The sequence below is a fragment of the Anoplopoma fimbria genome, chromosome 8 (assembly GCF_027596085.1).
Source record: "Anoplopoma fimbria isolate UVic2021 breed Golden Eagle Sablefish chromosome 8, Afim_UVic_2022, whole genome shotgun sequence".
NCBI classification, from domain to species: domain Eukaryota; kingdom Metazoa; phylum Chordata; class Actinopteri; order Perciformes; family Anoplopomatidae; genus Anoplopoma; species Anoplopoma fimbria.
Genome location: NC_072456.1, coordinates 27,390,343 through 27,416,339, shown reverse-complemented (window position 1 = coordinate 27,416,339; position 25,997 = coordinate 27,390,343). Strand labels below are relative to the sequence as shown.

At 39.9% G+C, this 25,997-nt stretch overlaps 1 protein-coding gene across 1 annotated transcript in view; it reads right to left on the bottom strand.

Annotated features, from left to right (window-relative positions):
- nhsa (Nance-Horan syndrome a (congenital cataracts and dental anomalies)) overlaps positions 1–22,866 on the bottom strand; it is a 61,225-nt gene extending 38,359 nt beyond the window's left edge. Inside the window, exon 1 of the mRNA XM_054602846.1 lies at positions 22,564–22,866. Coding sequence (XP_054458821.1) covers positions 22,564–22,846 — 283 coding nt within the window. The 5' untranslated portion in view covers positions 22,847–22,866. The remainder of the gene's footprint in view (positions 1–22,563) is intronic.
- Positions 22,867–25,997: the final 3,131 nt, after the last annotated feature.

Below are 25,997 nucleotides of genomic sequence, written 5' to 3'. Positions count from 1 at the left end.
ACGTCAACGGGGAAACGACCCTGAAGCATCAGTCTTTACCGGTTTGCGAGCTGCCTAACCTTTTGTGCAGTTTCCTGTTTGTTTTTTAGGATAAGCACATCCTGAATGATGCCAATATTACACACTTGGAGATATTTTAAAGAAAGCATTTCAGAGAAAACTGCAAAATTTGCTAAATTAAAGATTTATTTCTTAACAAGCGATGTGTTGTTTTTGAGCGGCAGAAAGGCATAACTGAGTACACATTAATATCCGTTATGTGTCACAAGTAATAGAGTGACATATTTGACTCATAATCAAACCTGCGTTACATCAGAAACAATACAACCAAAGAACAACGTCAGATAATAAACACAATAAGATCAAAGTCTAATAATGAAAATAATGTAGAATATGTAGTATATCGTAGTAATGTAATAAAGTAGACACGTTTTATTTAGACGTTATTATTGTTTTATGTTCACCCACATATTGTCTGTAAAAAATGAACTTGAAGGTTAAATAAACACTTCAGATCACAGCTGAGACCTGAGTCTGTGCAGATCAACATGAGAGCAGATCTGGTGCACGACATTTTGCAAATAGAATCACATCACAAACATGTGCAATGACAAACTGATGAGTAGAGATCTAACACATTCTCCCTGCAGCCACATCCTGCTAAATACCGTCTTTACCGATTATTGAGTCTAACAAATTACTCAATAAACCACATCTATTTTCATTTTTGCAGTCATAAATCATGACCTTAACGGGGCTTCAACTGTAAACCCAACATGCTGAACCGGTTTCAGACTAAAAGTTTCTTCAGGAGCCAGAAGTCATTTCTTTACAGAGTAAATAAAGATCTGCAAGAACAACAAACCTCCATGCTGCTGTGAGAAAGAACAGCAGACGGGATGAAAACACAGATCGCGTGCACAAACACTGAAAAACATGTCTTTCTTCACTTCTTATTCTTTTTTTGCATCTCATCCTCCACTCCCCCTCCGGCCTGGTTGGGATGACACCTGGTCCACATTAAATATAAGAGACCGTGTGTATATTTTCACAATGGGTATATCCACGGTGGGATTCAAACTGCTGACCCCGGGTCAGTGCCATCGCCGCCGAGCAACAAAAGGCCCGCATTGAACGTATACATTTCACAGATGGAGAACGAGGAAGCAGCTGCCACAGCGACCTTTTCACAGACGAAGAAGAAGCTCGGCACAGTTCTGACTTCTGGCTGCACATGACTTCATCAGACAGACATGTTTCTCTGTGTTTCTACTAGAAAAGCTTTGTTGTTGCATTGTTGGTCTATTTTTCTTCCATAACACATGACGAGTGGAGAGAAAACATTTATTTTACTACTTTGTCTGTTTGCGTCTGTAGATTTCTCCTAAATTCACCAAAAGTGACCATTAGATAATGCCTCATTCTCATATTTAAACACAACATTTCAGAAAACTTGTAATACAAAAAATAATTGTCTTAATGTCAGTAATCAACTGGGGAAGTTTCATGCTGATATCTAGTAGTTTTTTATTTTTCCCTATACACATCTAGTGTTTATAAATTATGTCTTTTATTGTCCGTTCGGCATGAAATCTGAATTGTCTCTGCATGTGGTGCAACCTGATATGATCAAAAGGCTTTGAGAGCTTCAGTTAAATTTTAACGCTACCTCGAAATATCTTAAAGACATTTTATACAACCGTATATTATAGTTTTTGGACTGTTATTATGAATATATTTATTTGACGGGGAAAAAATGGAACGAATCAAATCTAATATAATAACTTGAGATATCTGTCTGATGCCGAAGCCTCTATCAGTGACTCCACTCCCTCACGTGAGGTCATAAATCAGAAGGTGTTTCACGGATGAGGAGGATGAAGGTAAATCACTCTTAGATACCTTCATCCTGGATCGTTTCCCAACGGCTCAGATTTCTCAGGTATTCTGGTGGCAGAGGTCATGAAAACAAAATCTGTGGGAAGAGAAACTCAAGTCTTCAAGCTAATGCCAAAACACACACACACACACACTTACAGAACAGGATCTGACCTCCATGAACACATTAACAGAGAGGTTCATCTCAGACTGATCAATAAAATAATACTGTCCACATGTGTACCCCAGATTTATTCCACAGTCTAACGTTAACCATCACAGTGTTCAATAAAGTTTTCCTGACGATCGTTATCCTCCAATATTCAGTAAAATATGAGATCAGGACTTCATTTATGCTTTTCTAGTCTCTGATCTCTGATAATGTTACATTGTAAACAACCAATCTGTGTTTAAACCAACAGGAGAGCTAGTAACGTTAGCAGCACCGCTAACAGGCTAACAGGAGGAGAGCTAGTAACGTTAGCAGCACCGCTAATGGCTCACAAACGGAGGTTCAGTTCAGTTACATTATGATGCGTTCAGGCTCTGTTTAGTTAAAATTAGTACTGGGTGAAGATAAATTATAACGTTATCATGATGTGTTCACATGTAATCCTGTAGTTTTTGCAGAGAAACTTGAGGCGGAGTGTATATTTATAAGAAATTTGCTAAAAAAGAGCATGCTAACGGTAATAAAGGAGGGTATGTTAAAGTACATGGAATTCATGGTTTCGATTTTAGTATTTCTTCTGTGGTATCCAATAGGCAATCGAGTTTCACTGAACTTTATCGGTATTGGTTTCGATCACAAAAGATCATATCACAGTTTTGAGTCACAGATCGGAACGTCAGCATAATAAAACTTTTAGAGACGCCCAGATGATGTTTTTTCTGTCGGCTACCAACTACAACTTGTCAATGATTGATTTTTTTTATAGTAGCTGGTAAGATAAGACAATCCTTTATTAGCCCCAGGCGGGGTATTCAAGGCTATATATTTTATGATTAAAAAGAAGTCAGTGTCGGTCAAAAACAAAACTTTGTGGTGATCTATTCTGGTTATATGGTTATCTACTTCATCTCTGTTCCCCTGCCTTCAGCGTACTGTTTCTCCTGCAGACTCTCAGTTCTACATTTCTCTCTGGCAGGTTGAGCAAACAGAAATCCGACTTTGGCGGAGAACCAACATCAACAATCAAGAAAAACAAGAACCCCAGACAGGGTGTGGGAACGTGAGGTTCATGTGGACCAGAGCTACGCTAAAATAAAAAGAACCAAAAAGGTCCAGACCTCTGTGAATGATTACCGTTTTATTCAATGCTCTATTCTTAAGCCTGACTTTAGAAAAAACTCCATAAAAAGACACAACAAAAGGCAACACGAGGGCCACTGAAGGACAAATGGCCTCCAAACAAGAGAAGCTTCCAGAGCTACAATTGAGACTCCACTCTCATAAACATGAGAAGACTTGTGTTCTGTGAATAAACCTCAGTCACTCTTTATACCCTTTTTATCCCAAAATTATAGCGATGCAAAGTTTTTTTTAACGCAGAAAACACGCTAAAAATAGGCGATAGACTCTTTTCCCACTTCCAGCAGACAAGTGTCTTTTTCTCTGGTGCCAGTTCGCCGTCTTAACCCCGCTAGATAACAGGTTTAGTAAACAGTGAAAGTGTTACGGTGGTTTGTTCTGTTATATGACGTTGCTTATTAAGTCCCTTTCAAACTGTTGGAACAGTAGAAAGACTGACAAAGTAAAAGGTTTTGTTGAGTTTTATTTTGTTTCTGCTCAGTTTGATTGTTATGTGTTTTACAACGATCAAAGAGGTAACATTTCTGTTTCTGTCAATGGAGTCTGGTGGCTTTCAGGAAAAGCATAAAACACACGTTTCTTTTTACATCTAACTCTGAGAGTTAAGGTTTTTATTCCAAACCAAGCATAGATGTTGATTGTTGGTTGGAACAGGAGAAAGACCAACAACGGCTGTTTCTTTTCACATCGTACTCAGTGAGTAAAGGGTTTATTTTAACCAGAGTTGAATGAAGCGTGTTTCAATGATCAGCGGGGTAAAATGACTATTTTCTAACTGGAGTCTGGTGGCTTAATGGACAGCATATAACAGCTGTTTCTTTTCTCACCAAACTCTGTAAATTAAGAGTTTTATTTGCAACAAACCAGAGTTGGTGATTATTGGAAATAAATGGAAATAAATTACAATTATTGTCCAAAACCCCTGTTGATTTTATTGATTATATATTCACTTCAACAGGCGTCACTAACATTATCATGTCCAACCTGGTTTTTATGTTTCCATCACTGCTGATAAATACTGCAGAGTCATTTATCACTGAATAAATGCCGTTTGTGACCTTTATCAATGAAGAAAAAACACACGTGTTAGAGGGTATTTCATCCCCAGTGACAGGGTTTATGTTCAGTTCCTTCATGTGGATGAAACAACACTGGTTGTGGCTGTTCTTCCCCCCCCTCCTCCCCGTGTCCTGCAGTCCTTAAACCAAGAGATCAGACACCCGTAATCTCCATTGTCCCGTCCTCGGTAGGCCACAGGGTCCTAAACCTGGCCCACTTTACCAAGCAGGGCCATCTGCAGAGTGCACAGATGGTCCCGTCAAACGTCTCACCGGTTCCCACATCCATGAGGAGGGTTAACAACCTGACATGAGCCCTGTTTCACTGAGACCAGGAATCCAAACACAGATGAGTGAGAGCCAAAGAAAAGCTGAGAAACTGTTGCTGCTTTAGATAAGCCGCCGTAATCCGCCTCGGTATGCGCTTTATTATGTTTTTCAGGTCCAGAACAACAACTTTGGTTTTTTTTCTCCCACTCTGTATCTACACCTTCATCCCAACCTGGACAACGCATGTGCTTTTGATTTCAGCGTGTTATGCTGATCCGTCAGAATAAAGCAGTCTTTGATCCGCCTCTAAAAAACACTTTCAAAATAAAACACACTGCTCTAAAACACCTCCAACACAAACAAGCAGCTCCATCAGGCAAAACTGAAAACAAGACGACGCCTTTATGACAGGAATGAACAAAGACATCATCGAGGTGGTAAATGAGGCGTTTCTGTCAAAGGCTGGTGCCACCGAGACGTTTAACAAACAATAAGGGCAATAAAAACAGAGTGAATGAGGCTTTAAGGACACACATGTAGTGAAGGAATTCAAATCAATGGCCGTCAGCGTGTCCTGCCACAACAGGACATTTCTTCCTTTTAGACAAAGTGCTGCCGAGGTAACTGTGCAAACATGGAGTGAATGGAGAGACTTCCTCCTGGTTCACAGAATCCCGTGACCCCGGTCTCCGTCGACGCTAACCATGACCTTGACCTCCCCGTTAAAGGTGAAAGACGCCTCTGATGTGTGATGGCGGCCGTGGCTTTGTGTTTCCTCAATGGGGGAGGTAATGAGTTACACAAAAACTTCCCAGCAGCCAGCCAGCTGGCACGAACGCTGGTCCGCACAAAAGAGATCTGAGAGGGCCGGCCGTCGCCCCGTCGCGGGTCCGTTTCAGAGCGGCGGTCGCTCAAAGGCCTGCTCTCCATTTTATTTGCACAAATGCTTTTATGTGTTTCTCTTTTCTAGAGGGATCGTCTGACTCACCCCTTTTGATTTGGCCGGTTCTGCTCATGCTTATGTCAAAAACCAAACCTTGGGTGTTTGAATAACAAGTCGGACGGAATAACAAGTGACCAGAACTCAGCTGGGTCCATATACGCTTTAATGTGACCTGCTTTGATTGCATTTTTGGTGGGAAACTTGAGGCGGACTGAATGAGATTAATAATAAATTAGCAAAAAAAAAAAATGGTAATAGTCGAGTGTGTTAAAGTAGATGGGATTTATGGTTTTCTTTTTTCCGTGGTACCAAGTTGGGTATCGAGACTCATGGAATTTAACCTGTATTTGGTATCATCTGGGCTGTAACGGCTCACAAAAGAACATATTGTGGTTTTTGAGTGGAGGATCATATCGGCATAAAAAGAACAGAGCAAATATAGCTTTTAGAGATGCCCAGATCAGGATTTTTTGCCGACAATACCGATTGCCTATTGTCGATAATTGATTTAGTCGTTGTAATCACCAGTCGGAAGAGACTAAACACAAGCGTCTGTGTGCTGTGGACGCACTGGAATGCTCCCAGTCAAGCCACATTTGGAGGTAGTGAGGTAACACACTGCTACTGTTGTTAACAAACCTCAGCTGTGTCCATAAACATGTTTCCATACTTCAATGTGAGCTGCTTCAATTGCATATATTTAGTATATTTGTTCTGTTGAAGTATAGCCGTTCACAAAGCCAAGCTAATTCAGTGATGAACACATTTTGCTGTAAATTCTTCACAATAAAAGTCCTCCTTTATTTCGTTTTCTAAAATCTTTTATTTGGATGCAGAAGAATCAGGAAATGTTTTATGTTATAGCGAGACTACTCGTGAGTTTAGCTCTTAGCTAGCAGCATTAGCTCCAAAAGTCTTTAAATCTAGAAAGATAGTCTTGAAGTCGTCAACACTGACAGTCCGTCCCTTCAGTCCTCCATCCAAAGACACTCCCCCAACAATATAATTATGAACATTGACAACAAACATGGCTGCTGTTAGAGCTAGCAGCCGTTTAGATAGCAGCTTGTGGAAGACTGTGGTGATGTAGAATGAGTGTATGAGCAGAATGAATAACATAAATCTGTCTGGATCGTGTCCACATGCCTTTCCACACCTCTCTGAGATCTGAACTCAATGAGAGCCAGGCCAACTCGGGCATGAGATCAAATCCCAGTGAGAGCAAGATCTGATCCTGGAGCCGTAAAGACTCGACAGTTAATGCTTCCTGGAATGATCAGATTACAAAAGTGGCATTGAAGAGACAAGTTTAACCACGAGCAGAGAAAGATTCGACCTCACACGCAGCATAGTATGAATGCAAATGTAACTCCGACTGCTGTGTGGCGATGAATAGAAGGACAAACCTTTCAAACATGCATAGGTATGGGTGTTTTGTACCGATTGGCCACAAAAATCCATCTCTCCATGTGTTAGATCATTGATGTCTCTCATAATGTCTTTAAGAGAGCAACTTATGAGGCATGAGAGTCCTCCTCGTCGTCTGTATGGAGAACTTGACCCTCCACAAGGAGGTTTAGACTTCCAATGGCTTCCAAATGACCCCTCAGGGACAATAAAGTTAAAGTTGAGAGGAAAAGAGCATAAGTTTATTATGCATCAGTTTCCCACAGATAGACTGATACACGCAAGAAACTTTCTGGTCCTGTTCAACTTCACATCTCTGTGGACTAAGTGGCCATTTGACTACTTAAACAAAGTCTCTGTTAAGTAGCAGTACTGGTGACGCTTGTCTTAAGTTAAACCTCATCAGGGCTTTTAGTCATAAACCACATAATCTTTATTATAATTTTGGATGGATCGTTTTGGATTATTTGAGGATGTTTGACCTTCAGTTTGAAATAAAATACATTTCAGGAAACAAGTAAAAACACAGGAATAAATGCAGATGTCTGGTTACAGTACGGTTATTCCTGCAGGAGGAGAAAGTCTAAAGTAAAGCTCGAGGAGCTCCAGGCTGACGGCCAACAGATGGCTCTTATCAGCTGGTAAAAAACACAGCAGCACCTTCAGGTACTTTCCAACATGCACCGCGTCCAGCTTCCATTTGAGAAGCAGCCTGAGGGAAGGACGACTCTCTCCAGATGAACCGACCGTTCCGTTCTGTTCAACAGCCCTCGTTTCCCATAAATGACTCCACAACAGATCTATTTCCAGGAATTATTTATCTGGGGTCTGTCGGCAAAAAACGAGTCCAAACCACAACTGAGACTGTTTATCTTGTTTCAATCTGTAACAAAATGTTATTGATGCATGTGCAAATACAGACGTGCGCATGGAAAGAGAATCTAGACTTGTTAAGTGAATTCAGCTAAACGTCTCCACAAGGTCATGTTTCATGTGAAAACAGAACAGAAAGCTTCGCCAGCTGAAACGACCTTTGGCTTCATTGTTACACAACGTACGCGGAGGATCAGAGGATTATTCAAATACTGATTCCTGTTTGAAGTTGTATTTGGCTCTTTTTTTTAAGCTGCGCTTGGACTTTGAATACCAAATATGTTGAATCATGGTTATCAATGTCGCCCACAGAGTTCTTATCATAACCAAAATGACAAATGCTGCGATTAGTCGATCTACAGAAATTAATCTCCAACAATTTTTAAAATTAGGTTCAAAATTTCATTTCGTTTTAACTGAACCCCATGAGAGACTCAAGTCAGTAGGCACATAATGTTTATTATTTTGATAATTGATTTATTGTAAAAAAAAAAAAAAAAAATGACATGCAAAAATGGCAGAAAATGTTGTTTTCAACCTCTCAAACATGGAGATTTCCTGCTTTTCTCTCTTTTTATATATATATATATTTATATAATTAAACTATATATCTTTGGGTTTTGGACTAAAAAAACAAGACATTTAAAGGGCCAGTGTGTAGCATGTTGCAGGATCTATTAGCAGAAATGTAAGATAATATTCATAACTATGTTTTCATTAGTGTATAATCACCTGAAAATAAGAATCGTTAGCTTAGAGTTGTTCATATCTTCATAGGGAGCTGGAGGCGGAGTCCGTCACCTTGGACTTTGAGAAACTGGGAGGACATCTTTTGCTATTTTCTGACATTTCATAGAACCAAACGATTAACATCTTTAGTTGCAGCCCTTCTTTCCAGGCAATTTTGCTAAGTTGCTTTGTGGCGGCTCATTGCCTGATGTCGACCGGTTGCCAACACAGACTTGGCAAATCATTAAACAGCAGCAACGATGGAGGACAAAAAACTGGGTTTGTCCCAAATATTATTTCCCTTTTTTGTGCCCAGTCTCTCCCAATAAGCTCGGTGTTGAGTGTGGATTCACTGAAGCTTTAAACTACTCAGCATCACTACGAAGTGAACAGTAAACATGCTTGTTATGGTGAAATTAACACCACTGTTTTAGAAAGACAGGTGGAATCAGAGGATTTAACGAACTCTGTACCTTCATTGTGCAAAAGCAACAATGCAGCATCTCATTGGATGGCTGTTTTCAGTGCTCAGATATCAGGGGAAGTCCCATCCAAGTCACAACTCCCCAGTGAGCTCTGAGAGAGAAACTTTTAGATCGGTAAGGGGATCTTTCTTCAGGGTGAGAATCTATTCCTTGGAAACATGTGGGAAGAATTGATGGGGAGATTGGATTTCCTGTTTTCTCGTAATCAAATATCTTATGGTAAGAGCTGCGTGCTGGAACAAACTCTGTGGGAGGATTTACATAGAAATCAAATGTAATGCAGTGAACTTTGGTGAGCTAAGTACGTCTTTCTCTTTCCATAAAACTTGGCTGTCCGTGCAGAAGAAAGATCGCAGATATTTTTGAAATTGCTGCTACATGACCGCAGAAAACAGAAAAAAGGGCTGTGGTTTTAACTTTTGTTCAAAAGGTAGAAAACAACAACCAGAATGCACTGGGCTCTTTATGCTGCCTTGTGATTGACAGCACTCTACCAAAGACGTATACGGCGTCTCTATGTCACTCCTCCTCATTCCAAATATGGTAATTTCCTGTTAACTGGTTGCAAAAGAAAAGATGGCGACGGCCAATATGTCAAACTCAAGGCTTCAAAACGTTAGTCTATAAACCAATGAGTGACGTCATGACAACAACGTCCACTTCTTATATACAGTCTGTGATTCTGGCTCATATAAGTAGCCATTAAGTACAATCTTTAGTTCAAACAACAACCATCTTGCTGACCAATAAGCAGGGAGCTCTGGGTGCTGGCAGCGTGGAGGAAAGTTAAACATGGTTCGTTTGCATTCACAGCCGGTCTCAACAAATGACACAACAATTTGTATGTAATTTAGTGTGCGATAGGAACGCCATTTTTTGTTTTGTGCATGTCATTTTAAGCCATGTAGCTTGAATATGCTACGCTCAGAGGAAGTGACAAAGTATAAACAGTGAAACAAACACAGGACTTTCAACCAGGAGACCGGCGTTCGTGTGTTTGAGTGTTGTTGAGTTATTTTAAAGTTATGTTAGTGATGTTTGTGACTCGTTTCCTGCACTTATGTCACATAGTTGTACTTAGCTTATGTTCTTATTTCAAGCCCAACCATGATACATTTCCTGAACTTTACTAATAACAACTTTGCATGAAATGACACAAATCCGTTATAATGACATGTGGAATGTCCTTAATATGTCGTGGCATTGCCATGAGATTTGCTTTATATTTTATTCCAACATTGGGAAAAATTAATAGCTGATTGCAAATCAGCAGTTTCCCTTTAAGCACAATAACTCACTGTGCAATGAATACATTCATTATGTATAAATACATTAATACTGTATTAAATATTAATATTGATTGGTGGTCAGTAGATGTTTAATTATAAGAATTGCTCAGTGAAAAGCAGCACATAATGGAGAGCAGGTCATCCACTTTTTTTTGCTGCTACAGCAGGATGGTCTCCTCCCAGTGGGGCCGCTCGGAGCGGGACTGGCTGGATCTCAAAATAAGAAACTGGGATACAGAGACCAGTGAGAGAGAGAGAGAGAGAGAGAGAGAGAGAGAGAGAGAGAGAGAGAGAGAGAGAGAGAGAGAGACCTAGAAGCTCAGAGAAAGCAGGCGAGAGAGAAGAACAAAGTATACTAAAATGCCTGAGGGAGCGAGCAGGCACAGAAATTACTGGCAAGAATGAAAGATGGATCTGGATGGCGAGGAATCGTCCCAGAGGAGGAGGGTATAAAAGACCAGGGCAGGACGGTGAACTTGAAGTGTGCTTCACAGTAAAATGAGCAGGGTGGAGAAGAAACCTGTATGGAGGCCTCTCTATTAGCGTTCATCAAATTACATCAAAGACTAAAGTTTATTGTCATTTAATCTTTATTCAAGTCAATTAATCTGGAGTTTCGCTCACATCCTCTAACGCCACATAGCCAAACTCGTGTTCCCAAGATAATTGAAACGCTCTCTTGCACCATAAACTGTATTTAAGAAGTGGACGTACCCATTGGTTTGTGGATAGATTTTTTTGTCATGGTCTTCGCCATCATGTTTTTTTGCAACCAGTGAACAGACGTGACCATATTAGGACTGAGGAGGGAGTAGAGACTCCGTTTACGGCGAGACCTGTCAATCACAGTAAGCCTAGTAAGCTTCTAGGTGAGGTTTGTGCATGTTCCCTCACTCAGAACTCGTCTCGGGAAGATAAAAGTTAGAAAAATAACCATCCTGTCCATTGGTGGAAAAAAGAGTTGATGAAGTGACGAGAAGCAGAGCAGCTGAAAGGTCTGTAACCAGGTCAGTGAGGCTCGGTGTCAGTCGGCTACAGGGTTAACTTTAAAACTAAAAGTGTGTATCGGTGTGACAAGTGAGGACCAACAGGACGGTACAAACACAGCAGGAAGCAGATAAGACCATGAGGACGGAGTCTGAGGATGTCTGAGCAAGAATATTACATTCATTGATAATAAAGACTTTTAGAGTGGAAGTAAAGTCTCTGGTTCTGGTTAGGTGTAATTATTACATCTATGTCAAAACTTTAAAATAACTGTTGGACATTTTTGGGAAATACTTTTATTTGTTTTCTTGCAATGAGAACATTAATTGTCTGTTTATTAGATATGTAGCTACAGCAAATAGCCGGCTTAGCTTAGCATACAGAATTAAAACCGTGGAAGCAGCTATATTATTTCTGTTTGAGCGTAAAAAAACCATCTTATTAACACGTTATATAGACAGTTTTACAGCCAAAATAATGATTCTGCCTCTATGTATATGCTAACAAAAATACATCATCATTTTTAGTATCTTGTTTGTTTATTTCTTATAAAAACTGAGATGTAAAAATGACAATATTTGTGATTTTCATGAAGCTTAGAACCGGACTATTTCTTGGTCGGGTGCAGTGACTTCCTTTGGACAGAACCAGGCTAGCCGTTTCCAGTCTTTATGCTAAGCTAACATTACTGCTCCCTGGATGTAGCTTAATCTTTTATCAGACAGACTTAAGAGTGGTGTTGTTTTTTCATCTCATTTCCCATAACTTTCCCTTAAAATGGCATTAACAAGACTCTTAAAATGGTAGTAAAAGTAGCTTATTTAAATATTCTGTTTCCTCTCTGTGCTCGGATGAGGTAACTCACCAAACTGAACCCGACACCAGATATTTTACGGGTGAAGAGAATTGTCTTCGCCCACCGTTAACATATCCACAGGTGTTTTCCTTTTTTTTTTGCACCGCCTGTGTGTGATGGTCTGATGATTGATGAAAAGACTCTTTCAACTCTTTAAAGGCCCGACCAGGCCGATCCACTGGCTGGTTACAGGGAGGCGAGGTGAGGGGAGTTCACATTCCAGTCAGATCCCAGTCTAAACACCTGCATGGCAGAGACTGGAAACTCACATTTCCTTTCCTGTTTGAATATCACGTCTTTTTGAACTCACATCTTCCTCCACCACCCAGCGTTTCTATACCTTAACTTTGTCTTAACGTCAGAGGAGAATATCTTTTAGATTTCCATGCAACAATTCACTGCAACACATAACTTCCTGTTGGCTGGAAAGCAATGGGAGGATTTACTTAATATATGGTTCCTTTCATACCACTGTGACTCACTCACTTCCTGCTAATCCCTCTAAACAGATAGCGAGCCAATGACCTTCCAGGAGCAATAAAAAAAAGAAAAGACCTCATAAGAATTCTTTTTTTTATCTTCTCTTCCTGCAAAGATCCCGAGATGTGTCTTAAAATTTCTATAAGACTTATTCCATTGCGTAATATTTAAGTCTGTCTTTGTGAGGATGGAGGCCTGTGGGTGGGGGGTGGGGGAGGGGATATGGAGGAGTGGGAGATCATATCATTTAAAGACAAGTCTCTGAGTGGGGAGAGGAAATCCTCGCAGGTGGCCCTGAAGCGCTCCTGGCTGGTGGCGGCAGGACAAAGAGCGGCCGACAAAAAGCTTTACGGCCCTCTGAGCCGCCAATGTTTCCTCCAGGTTGCCACGGAGAAGGAATGTGGTGAGGAGGCTGTAAACTGCACGCTACAGAAAAGTTAGTTTGACTTGACTTTGTATTTATTTAATCTTTCTGCAGTCTCAGCTGCAGCATTAAGACTAACAGCTACATGTGGGTTCAGACAGAGAGCTGAGCAGATGTTGTAGAGACAAAAGAATATCTCTACGGATTTAAGAGGTGAGGTCACGCAGACCTTTATTCTGAAATCACAAGCAATAAACTGTTTTTGTTATGAGAATAATATTGTTATTGATGAAGTTATTTATGCGTAGTTAAAGAGTGTTTTGAGGCTGTCTGGCAGAAATCTTGTGTCTCTAAAACCCAAAAAAGTGTGTTTTTAATATAAACACAGCTTTTTGTCTTCATATATGGTCAGATTCTTGCATGTGTCATTCCATTATTAATATTTTACCAAAACATAAAGATGCGTTATCTGTCTGTCATTGATTACAACCGTTAAATGCGGGACTAATAAAAGGATTAATCTTATCTTAAGTATGACTGGTCTCACTCGCCCCTTCTCTCTGATAAAAAGAGTCACTGAATAAAACATGTCAGCTAAGATAAAGCTACATTTGGAAAGTAGCTAAGTTAGCTAGCTAGCAAGCTAAGCTAACGGCCATGTTGGTGTTGGGAGACGAGAGACGTAGTTACCACGAAGCTAAATGTTACTCTGACAAATCTACAAACATTTTCATTGGTTAAATACTTTTAAAAGGACACAGTCGGAGGTAAACAAGGACCAACAGCATGGATTTATGGAAAGAAATAAGATTTTGCCCGACTGTGACTGAATGTTTCTGCAGCTCAATGATTTAGAACCATCGGAGGAAGTGAAGGATATAAACTAACCCTGGTTATCTGTTCACGGCTCAGTGACTTGACTTTGACAGTTTAATCATCCATCGCTCTGGACTGAGTCTGAACAGGACTCCTCTGACCTGTGGCCATTCAGCATCATGTCAAACCTTAAATCCACTCTAATTGGCCGCTCAAGTCTTTAGAAGACCGGGTGATAAGCAAGATGGAGGCGTCTGTGTTTGCTCTTTTGTGTTTTTGAAGGGTTGGGGTGGGGGGGAGGTTCGAGGTCAGGAGGCTTTTGAGGTCAGGGGGGTAAACGACTCCCCCCACCCCCATCCCCCATCCACCTCCTCTTCAGGACAGGCTTGAATTGTCTCCAAACACTCTCCAGTCCATAAAGAGTAATGACTCCTGGGAAATGTTTTTTAATAACACACACCTCGGGGCCGAGCAGATAGCTTATCGTGAAAACCCCGAAAAAAACAATCCAGTCCAACAAAACAACAAACCAGAGATCAGCTTCCTCTGCAGGAAACCTGACGGTGCACAAAAAACAGGAAAATCTTCATGCACACATTCCTCTCAACAGTTAGGAGCACCGAAGACCTGCCGAGGGTTCGAGGTGTAACGACGCCCACTCGCTCTCGTGGTGGTCCCGCCGCAGGAATGTAAAACTATAATCATTTGCACATTCACCTCCAGCAAAAGCATTGAAAAACCTTAATTTTAACAAAACGCCTCCTTTGATAAACAAACACACCCCTTTAACTCTGACCCCCCCCCACCTCCCCCTAATCACACCAGCCACCCAGGCCAAGTTAAGGGAGCATGTGTGGGGGGGGGGTGAAAGGGTACCAGAAGTGGAGGAGAGCGCTGTGGTTTTACTGGTCACCGGCTTTCTGGAATGCTTGACTTGACAAGAGGGGCTCAGCAGAAAACCACTTCAATGGGGGGGGGTTAGACGCATGCAGAGTTAATGGAGTGAAAGGGGGGGTGTTGGGGGGTGGGGGAGACCTTGAGTTCAACTCGGTACAAAGACAGCATTTCTAGTTTCAATGTCAAACCACTCTGGTGTTTAAACTATTTTGCTTACAATAACGTGTTTATGAAATATTATCAGGTTACAAAGCTGTTGGTTTGTTCACAGGTTTTCTTTTTCATAATCGGTTCCCAAAAATGCAAAGTGAGAGTGCTGAATATAATCCAAGAGGAAAGACAAAGGAATATGGAATGGATCAGCTGCTGGACAGTACGATGAAAACAACAGGAAGCAGCATCATGGCAGGGCTCAACCTTCATGTTTTATTAAATTACAAATTGTTGTATTTATTAGCAACTATGAAATAACAACATTTTAAAAAGGTAAAAAATATGAAACATGACACCATAGTTTTGCCATCCAACTACCTTTCCAGTATATTTAAAACGCTCTCTTGCACTTCGGCTCCTAAACTTCTTTTTACGAGCGTTTGATCGTTACTGAGCATGTGCAACTCTCTGCAGAGATGATGGTTCACTACTCGCTACTTCCATCAAGGGTTAAATCTTTTATCACGATACAGCATTTTTACTGATAAATCAATAAATAAAATTGTCTATTTAAAATAACCACATGGTTTTTGTTGACTCTTGTGTAGGGCTGCAACTACCTGGTTGTTTGGGGTTTCCCAAAAGTCCCAAAGAGTGTTTTATCCACAACTCAAATACAACTTTTACATTTGAGAAGCTGAAACCAGAGAGTTTTGACTTTGTCTTTAAAAATGAATAGAACCAAATAATCTATCATCAAAAGAGTTTTCGATTCATTTAATAGTCGACAATTTATCAATAAATCGTTGCAGCTCTACTCTGGTGTGAATAAAATACTCGCCAAATAAAAAGTAAAGAATATTTTCGCATTTAATTCAATTTTTTATTGGCGAATAAGCTTTTTTTCAGGGAAATTTGAGTACGTGCTTGTTATTATCAATCACGATATCTGGATGCATGATTTCATCATGACATGATTCCACTGAAAGATGATTTATTATCATATGGAGTTATGGCCCAGCTGTACTTCCATCATCAGCTCCAGGAAAGAAACTATGTGTTTGATTCCTTTTTTTGCCAGCTCAGTGAAGTTATTTTCTGACTTTACTTCCCGTGACGTGGAGTTTTATTTGCCCCCGGGGGCAATCCTCATTGTTGAGCCCTGTTGGCTGTCTGGGCCGTCTAACTGTCTGTCTGCAGGAATAAATGAGCAGGTCTTTGAAATGCGCTCTATAATTAGCCGGGGTACTATATCAACGGCAGGTTGTCCGGACCTGCAGAGATACGCTCCTGGTTCTGATAATGAGGGAGACGAGGCTTCACTGGCTCTTTGTGTGAATGATTTAACGTCTTTGTTCTCTTTAAGGGAAGAGATTGAGGCTGCTGGCATTAACTTCCTTCCACATCTGTTCACGCCACTTATATTTAACTCTTCTGCCTGATAAACTACCACTCAGGAAGAAGGGATTTCAGTCATTCTGCATTTTCTGCAAAAGCTTCACTAGAATCAAACTCCACCCCAGTGACCAGTCGAGACCTGGACCATAGACTGTGTATAAGAAGTGGACGTTGTCATGGTGACGTCGCCCGTTGGTTTGTGGACTGAAGCCTCGAGTTCGGCGATTTTGGCTTTTTTTGCAAATTAACACAAATGAACCCAAACTACCCGAGTTACACGATGCAAATATTCACTTGGATGCTGGTTTGAACACATCATAAGAATGCAGCATAATCTTGTCTTTAGTCCATGTTTCTATTAACATAATTATCCCTCATTATTTTGCTTTGCATGGGTTGTGTTTATGAGTTGCATGTCTTAATAGTACTTGACAATGTAGTTTAGGGTGTCCTAAATGATGTTTCTACTCTAATATTCTGTCTTGTTTTATTGTTGTTTCTGCATGCTTATAAAAGGATAAATGATCCATAACTTTAAAAAAATTCTTTTATCTCATATTCAGTTTTTTAGGGTGAATTTGTAACATCTGTTCAGGGACTACAGATGTAAAATAGCCTCTTGCCTCTTGTGCATCGTCTCTACCAAATAAACCAATGAAATAAAAACAAAAGTGGAATCACTACTGATAAAACTAGACCTCACACGCTGCCAAAACATTTTCATTTCTGCATATCTGAAGCTGAACGCTGACATTGATTGACCTCGGATGCAGCGTGCATCGACTCGCCTCGCTTAGTGAATCAAAGTCCCGCTAATGGAGGGACAGTCAATGAAATGTGGTCTCCTGCTCTGAGCTTATAGTAGTTTATAGTAGCAGAGATGAACTTTTATTCCAGTATAGGACGAGGCTCACAGAGCTGCAGGAAGTGGAATAAAGAAACATGGAGGATGTAAACTGCAGAGCTTGAATACACGGCGCTCCGTTTTACTCGAGCGGTTTGTTTAAGCGAGCGGAAAAGTAGAACAGTAGAAGCCTGAAGCTCTTTAAAGAACCGGCGTGAGGAACTCTAACCGCTGCAGGCGCTTGTCTTTTATTAAATGTTACGTAACATGTAGTTTGAGTTTAAACTGGATGTGACGGTCATTAAGTCACTACTAGAATTTTAAAGCAAACTCAATTAGTCGGCTGCTTAATTAATGCTTCAGTGCACATTTGTTCAAAGATAATTCTACTAGCAGCAATATAAATGTTTATATAAAAGATAAAATATTGATCCTGGATGCTTTTTTAATATGTGGGATCATTTCCAAACAGTTTCCCTTGGTGTAGAGGACTGTGTATGCACATAATTATCTAAATGATGTGAAAATAAAACCTTTTGCATTTTGTCAGTTTATTAAAGGTTTATGCTTCAAATAACAATAACACTTATTACTTTAGAGTCTCTAAAATAATAAGTAATAAGACTATGCACATAGTTTGCAACACTAAAGCATGATGGGTTGAACTAGTGATGGGAATTGAGAACCGCTTCCAGTTGAGAACTGGCACCAATTTGTCCGATACATCAGAATTTTATTCCTCTGAGGTTCATATTTCCATTTTCGTCAAACTAACGTCAAACTCATGCGTCCAGACGTCAAATTATTTTTCATGACGCTGAACTCTTTGTCAAGACGTCAAACTTATGCGTCAAGACGTCAAACTAGTATGTCATGACGTCAAAATCATATTTCATGACGTCAAACTCTTTATCAAAATGTCAAACTCATATGTCATGACGTCAACTCATACGTCATGATGTAAAATCTTTTGTCATGACGTCAAACTCTTTTTCATGATGTCAAACTCCTATGTCATGATATCTAACTCCTATGTCATGATATCTAACTCATATGTCATGACGTCATACTCCTATGTCATGATATCTAACTCTTTGTCATGACGTCATACTCATATGTCATGATATCTAACTCCTATGTCATGATATCTAACTCTTTGTCATGACGTTAAACTCTTTGTCACGACGTCTAACTTATGCGTCAGGAAGTCAGACAATCAGTAATGACGTCAAACTCTTCGTTATGACGTCCAACAAACTCGTGCAGCACGACATCAAACTACAGCACGATGCCCAACTGTAACCTGCACAAAACTCTATGTCAAACTATGTTGTGGCTTCCCACTGCGTCATTACAAATGTATGCGTCATGATGTTCACAAGGAAATATGACAAGGGTTATGCTTGTAATATCTTTAAAATGATTTTGTAAATTATTTGTATGAAAACATGTTCATACGTTATCAGGCTGAAATCCTACGCCGTGTTCAGATAATAAAAACAGCCGCATTGCTGCTCGTTTGATCTGTTTAGAGTTCTACTGAGAGGATCTGTGAGACTTTTCCTCTGTTTGGATTGAGAGACCGTCTCTGGAGCGGTCTGCTGAAGGAATGTGGTAAACTTCCAGCCATGTGCTCTCAGACCAGAACCCCCCCACTACCACCACCACCACACTGAGCCGGCGTAACCTAAAACCCAGCAGAGTGCTCTAACGTGGGACGGCACCACGGAGCTCTGATGGTCGTCAAACACAGACATTGATTGGGTGTCACAGAGAGAGCTGTCCAAACACAGCGACACATGCCAGGCTGCTGGTGTGTGTGTGTGTTCAAGTGTGTGTTCAAGTGTGTGTTTGTGTGTGAGGCCGAGGATCAGATAGAAATCCATGGATTTGGATAAATAGATTACTAAACAGACAACTTCTTCATGTTTTCATCCCTTTAGAATCACTGACTACATTGTCACACTAAGCTGTTTACATGGCTAATGAATATGAAAACTCTACTAATATTCTTGTTTAAATGCATTCGTTCATACTCGTCTTAACATAAAACGCAGTCGTGTTGCCCTCGTAGTGAAACCTCGTTTATAAAGTTCTGCAAAAACTTTTCTCTTGTGCATGCATCTGTGCTCCAGCCTTGCAAACTGTTGTACAATCCTTTATTTCCTGATGAATCGTGTTTGTGTTTATGCAAATAACCACTATTGACGACTTTAACAGAATACAAGGAGAACATTTAGAATTATCGGGACATCTCTGAAAGTCATATAAAGTTAGATCTGTGACTCAAAACCTGGATATGATCCGAGCCGTGAGTTCATTTTAAAGAGCGTACTGTTTGTCTAACAGGATCTCTGGTGTTATTCAGTTTTATTCCAGTGGTGTATTAATAGTCACAAACAGTAGAAGCATCACTGAAGTGTTTTCTATATTTATGGACCGGCCGGTGTTCTCAGCACCACTCTGGTACTGCTGGTGGTGTTGATAAAAAAATAAAAGGCTCTGGATGGAGCAGAAGTGAAAGAAAAAAAACCACTCTGACCCAAATGTGTCAGCATCACACAACGTATTTAAAAATATACAAATATTAGCACAATATGACACAACAAAGGTTCTCCAGCAGGGCGGTCTTAAAGGGACAGTACTTGTGATGCCAAACCAATAGGGTCAATGTCCGATATCGATGCATAATCCAACATGGTGGATGAATCAGCAGCAGTGGAGACGAGTCGTCCCCCCCCCGCTGAGCTCCCGGTGCCTTGAACTGATCCATTTACACTGATTGTCATTCAGATGAGGGGGGGGTTCTGTTGTTTAAGGCTGCACTGACACACATCCATACCAAAAGCACAATTAAGAGTAATTAGGCTTTTCCAGGCTGAAGGGAGGGGGGGGGGGGGGGTTATCTGGTAAAGAGCACCAAACATGTTCACTGTACCTTGAAAACGTGGGACAAATCACACTCTGACTGTTAATGTAGCCCTTTTTTCAAAAAAGAAAGTTTTTATTTTAACAGGCAATGTGATTTATATTTAAACCAGAATACTCAAATTACCATGAATCATCTGATTATTTATCGTAAATGATATTGTTATCGTGATATTCAACAATTTAATCACATATTTTCCTCATATCTTTCAACTTTATTCATAAAATAAGGCTCTAATGTCAGCACTGCTGCAGCTGTAAAACCTTCTCATCACTGATTCTCTTCATTAAAGTAGATTCCCTGATTAGAAACAGAGATCTGCAGTAAAAATCTAACTTTGATGAACTGTTAGGAAACCAGATAGAATGTCTCTTGTGATCAAATGTTCTGCCTCCCAGCTCAGAGACGAGTCTCCTCAGATCAGAATCAAACCACAAAACCACCGCGGCTCAGATATCCAGATACCACCGAGATGAGTCCGGAGCTTTACAGACATTTCTGCAAATATTTAGCTTTTTTGGGAATGTGTGTGAAGAAATATTCAGAAAATCTGTCCAAAAAACAAGAGCTACAAACACTCTGCAGACATCTCAAGGTTTAAATCAGCTCTAAGAGGGGTCAGGTCCTGGTTTCTGATAAATACCTGCAGGCGGACAAACCCAGTCCCAGACCACAGGAAGCAGGGTCTGGGGATGGGGGGGGGAGGCATGCAAGGACTTGCTGAACCTCAACTAAAGCAGTGATATGTCCAATGGGGGGGTCTGGGAGTAGAGGAGGGGGTGCACAGGTTCCCTAAGTGCTTCCTGGAGAGTTTAAACATAAATACCCCCCCCACACACACACACACACACATGTGTTATCAGGGTAATGAATTCTCACCTGTGGGCCAACAAGTCCAACTAGAACAGCAGCAAAACTGAGACGTTTTCAGAGTCCAACTTATTCTCATATCCATATCAATAATACAAAAAAAACACGTGTACTATTGACTATGAACTATTGACAAGTATTGATCTAGAAATATGGATGTTTTGACGCAATTCCCAGCGAGAGACTCTCAAACAGGTAAACTGCTTCCAAAGGTTAAGGTGTCCTTCAAAATAAAGTGTTTTAAATGTTTGTTTGAAACACTTTATAGAACAGGAAAAGAGTTAGAAAAGAGTTTTTCTAATATTACTGAGAGTTGACAACAGATATTGAAATATTAATAAAAAAAATGGAAATAAAATAAAAATAATAATAAAAAATATTAACCTGCCAAATATTACATGCAGAAATTACAAAAAAAGACTAATAAAAGCTGCTCTTTCTGTGATGAATATTTTGAAACAGTTTTGTTCTGATGCCAAGAAATTCTGGCATTGATCATATCTTATAAGACTTATTAATATTATTATAGAAAAGTAAGGTGTTAATAAGTATACAAATATATTTTTTTAAAATACATTTGATAATGATGTCATCATTTCTTATACATAAATGTAACTTTAACTGTAAAAAAACAAATTTGTTGTTGTTTTCTTGAAGGATGTTGAGCAACATGTCACACTTCTAACAAAAAAAGAGAATTCATATCTATATGTTTTATCATTTTTTTCTCTGGCTCTACTGTTATTAAAGTTATATTCAGAATCTGTAATATGTTCTTCTGATATGAATGAAAAATGGTGGAGTCCTGTAATCCCATGTGGGAGTGGCCAAATGTTAAATCACCATTTAAATCTGCTTTCAACCTGTGAGGATAGTTATGCATGTTTTAGTTTTTTTACTGTTATAATGTAATATATCCTTGTTTATATTGTTATTGATTTTATTGTTTCTGTGTTTAACATTAAAGAGTACATTTTCAAAAGCTCCTATAATAATGCAATGTTTTACTATTAATTAAAGTTTAATTATTATTATTATTATTATTATGACACAGAAATAAAACAAATGACTATAATAAGTATATTATGTTTAAGTAAAAAAGAATAAAAAATGCTCCAGGTGTTGATCAGACCTCAGCCTGGGAACACATCTAAACTTCCACAAAACAACAACTTTTAAGGAATATTTAAATAACAAATACAGAGAAAACGTGAGAAAACTTTTGTGCATAATTTGTTGCAGTAAAGTTTAAAGAAAGGAGCCCCCTCGTGCAGCTCCTCTGTGGGACCCCCTCCATGCATGCACCATAATAAGATAATGATGTCATCATTTCTTATACATAAATGTAACTTTAATGTTTCTGTGTTTAACATTAAAAGTGACTTTGAGTACATTTTCAAAAGCTCCTATAATAATGCAATGTTTTACTATTATTATTATTATTATTATTATTATGACACAGAAATAAAACAAATGACTATAATAAGTATATTATGTTTAAGTAAAAAATAATAATAATAATAAAAAATGACCTCAGGTGGGAACAGATCTGAACTTCCAGCCAACAACTTTTAAGGAATATTTAAATAACAAATACAGAGAAAACTTGAGAAAACTTTTGTGCATAACTTGTTGCAGTAAAGTCTAAAGAAAGGAGCCCCCTGGTGCAGCTCCTCCGTGGGACCCACCCCCACAATAAGACCCAGAACCAGCCTGTGTACTCACGCACTGCCTCCTGTCTGGGGTCCAGCCCGCCGCAGACCTGCAGGATCCCAGTGATCCGGCTCTGCAGCCCGCAGACCCGCAGCCCGGCGGCCACCAGCTCGTCCTCCAGCTCCTGGAACACGGAGCATGCATGCCTGGCCAGGTCCGACAGCTGCAGGAGGCTCCGGGACAGAGCCGCGCTGCTCACGGAGCCCAGGTCCTCCAGCGGAGCAGCCTCCTCCTCCTCCGCCGTGGTCCTCCTGCAGAGCCGCTGCGGCTGCACCACGCGTTTGGAGAATGGCATGGTTTAAATCCAATTAAAGTGACCCAAAAGAGTGAGCAGGTTCTCTGCCCTCCTCCTCGGACCCTTGGTGCGGGTCCGCGGGGTTCAGCTGCTGGTGACCCCCATCCCAGCCTCCTCTCACGGACTGTGCGCTCCTGGCCGCTCCGCCGGGTCTTCTGAGGCTCCGCTGCTCTGGAGGTGGGTTCAGGAAACAGGGGGAGAGAGGAGGCGGGGAAACGCGGAGTGGAGTGGAGTGCGGGGCTGGACTGGATCAGGATTCACAGTCCCCAGGAACAGTGATAATGATGGACATGTTGAAGAATACAATAAAGTAGAATACAATAAAGTTTACAATGAAGTGAGTTCATTCAGAATAACTGAGGAAAGTAATTTAAAGTGTTTTTAAATGGTACAATGTGTGGCATTTAAAGGTATTTAAGGGTACAGTGTGTGGCATTTAAAGGTACAGTGTGTGGCATTTAAAGGTATTTAAAGGTACAGTGTGTGGCATTTAAAGGTATTTACAGTGTGTGGCATTTAAAGGTACAGTGTGTGGCATTTAAAGGTATTTAAGGGTACAGTGTGTGGCATTTAAAGGTATTTAAGGGTACAGTGTGTGGCATTTAAAGGTACAGTGTGTGGCATTTAAAGGTATTTAAAGGTACAGTGTGTGGCATTTAAAGGTATTTACAGTGTGTGGCATTTAAAGGTATTTAAAGGTACAGTGTGTGGCATTTAAAGGTACAGTGTGTGGCATTTAAAACAGTGTGTGACATTTAAAGGTATTTACAATGTGTGGCATTTAAAGGTATTTAAAGGTACAGTGTGTGACATTTAAAGGTATTTAAGGGTACAGTGTGTGGCATTTAAAGGTATTTAAGGGTACAATGTGTGGCATTTAAAGGTACAGTGTGTGACATTTAAAGGTATTTAAGGGTACAGTGTGTGGCATTTAAAGGTATTTAAGGGTACAGTGTGTGGCATTTAAAGGCATTTAAAGGTACAGTGTGTGGCATTTAAAGGTACAGTGTGTGACATTTAAAGGTATTTAAGGGTACAATGTGTGACATTTAAAGGTATTTAAAGGTACAGTGTGGCATTTAAAATTTAAGGGTACAGTGTGTGGCATTTAAAGGTACAGTGTGTGATTTAAAGGTACAGTGTGTGGCATTTAAAGGTATTTAAGGGTACAATGTGTGGCATTTAAAGGTACAGTGTGTGGCATTTAAAGGTATTTAAAGGTACAGTGTGTGGCATTTAAAGGTACAGTGTGTGACATTTAAAGGTACAGTGTGTGGCATTTAAAGGTATTTAAGGGTACAGTGTGTGGCATTTAAAGGTACAGTGTGTGGCATTTAAAGGTATTTAAGGGTACAGTGTGTGGCATTTAAAGGTACAGTGTGTGGCATTTAAAGGTATTTAAAGGTACAGTGTGTGGCATTTAAAGGTACAGTGTGTGGCATTTTATCTAAGGGTACAGTGTGTGGCATTTAAAGGTATTTAAGGGTACAGTGTGGCATTTAAAGGTACAGTGGCATTTAAAGGTACAGTGTGTGACATTTAAAGGTACAGTGTGTGGCATTTAAAGGTACAGTGTGTGGCATTTAAAGGTATTTAAGGGTACAGTGTCTGGCATTTAAAGGTATTTAAAGGTACAGTGTGTGGCATTTAAAGGTATTTAAGGGTACAGTGTGTGGCATTTAAAGGTATTTAAGGGTACAGTGTGTGGCATTTAAAGGTATTTAAGGGTACAGTGTGCAGCATTTAAAGGTACAGTGTGTGGCATTTAAAGGTACAGTGTGTGGCATTTAAAGGTATTTAAGGGTACAGTGTGTGGCATTTAAAGGTATTTAAAGGTACAGTGTGTGGCATTTAAAGGTATTTAAAGGTGGCATTTACAGTGTGTGGCATTTAAAGGTATTTAAAGGTACAGTGTGTGGCATTTAAAGGTATTTAAGGGTACAATGTCTGGCATTTAAAGGCATTTAAAGGTACAGTGTGTGGCATTTAAAGGTACAGTGTGTGACATTTAAAGGTACAGTCTGTGTAAAGGTATTTAAAGTGTATTTAAAGGTACAGTGTGTGACATTTAAAGGTATTTAAGGGTACAGTGTGTGGCATTTAAAGGTACAGTGTGTGGCATTTAAAGGTATTTAAAGGTACAGTGTGTGGCATTTAAAGGGCATTTAAAGGTATTTAAGGGTACAGTGTGTGGCATTTAAAGGTATTTAAAGGTACAGTGTGTGGCATTTAAAGGTATTTAAAGGTACAGTGTGTGGCATTTAAAGGTACAGTGTGTGGCATTTAAAGGTACAGTGTGTGGCATTTAAAGGTATTTAAAGGTACAGTGTGTGGCATTTAAAGGTATTTAAAGGTACAGTGTGTGGCATTTAAAGGTACAGTGTGTGGCATTTAAAGGTACAGTGTGTGGCATTTAAAGGTATTTAAGGGTACAGTGTGTGGCATTTAAAGGTACAGTGTGTGGCATTTAAAGGTACAGTGTGTGGCATTTAAAGGTATAGTGTGTGGCATTTAAAGGTACAGTGTGTGGCATTTAAAGGTATTTAAGGGTACAGTGTGTGGCATTTAAAGGTACAGTGTGTGGCATTTAAAGGTATCTAAGGGTACAGTGTGTGGCATTTAAAGGTACAGTGTGTGGCATTTAAAGGTATTTAAGGGTACAGTGTGTGGCATTTAAAGGTATTTAAGGGTACAATGTCTGGCATTTAAAGGCATTTAAAGGTAGTGTGTGGCATTTAAAGGTACTAAGGGTACAGTGTGTGGCATTTAAGGGTACAGTGTCTGGCAATTAAAGGTATTTAAAGGTACAGTGTGTGGCATTTAAAGGTATTTAAGGGTACAGTGTGTGGCATTTAAAGGTACAGTGTGTGACATTTAAAGGTATTTAAGGATACAATGTCTGGCATTTAAAGGTACAGTGTGTGGCATTTAAAGGTACAGTGTGTGGCATTTAAAGGTATTTAAAGGTACAGTGTGTGGCATTTAAAGGTATCTAAGGGTACAGTGTGTGCATTTGGCATTTAAGGGTACAGTGTGTGGCATTTAAAGGTATTTAAGGGTACGTGTGTGGCATTTAAAGGTACAGTGTGTGGCATTTAAAGGTATTTAAGGGCACAGTGTGTGGCATTTAAAGGTACAGTGTGTGGCATTT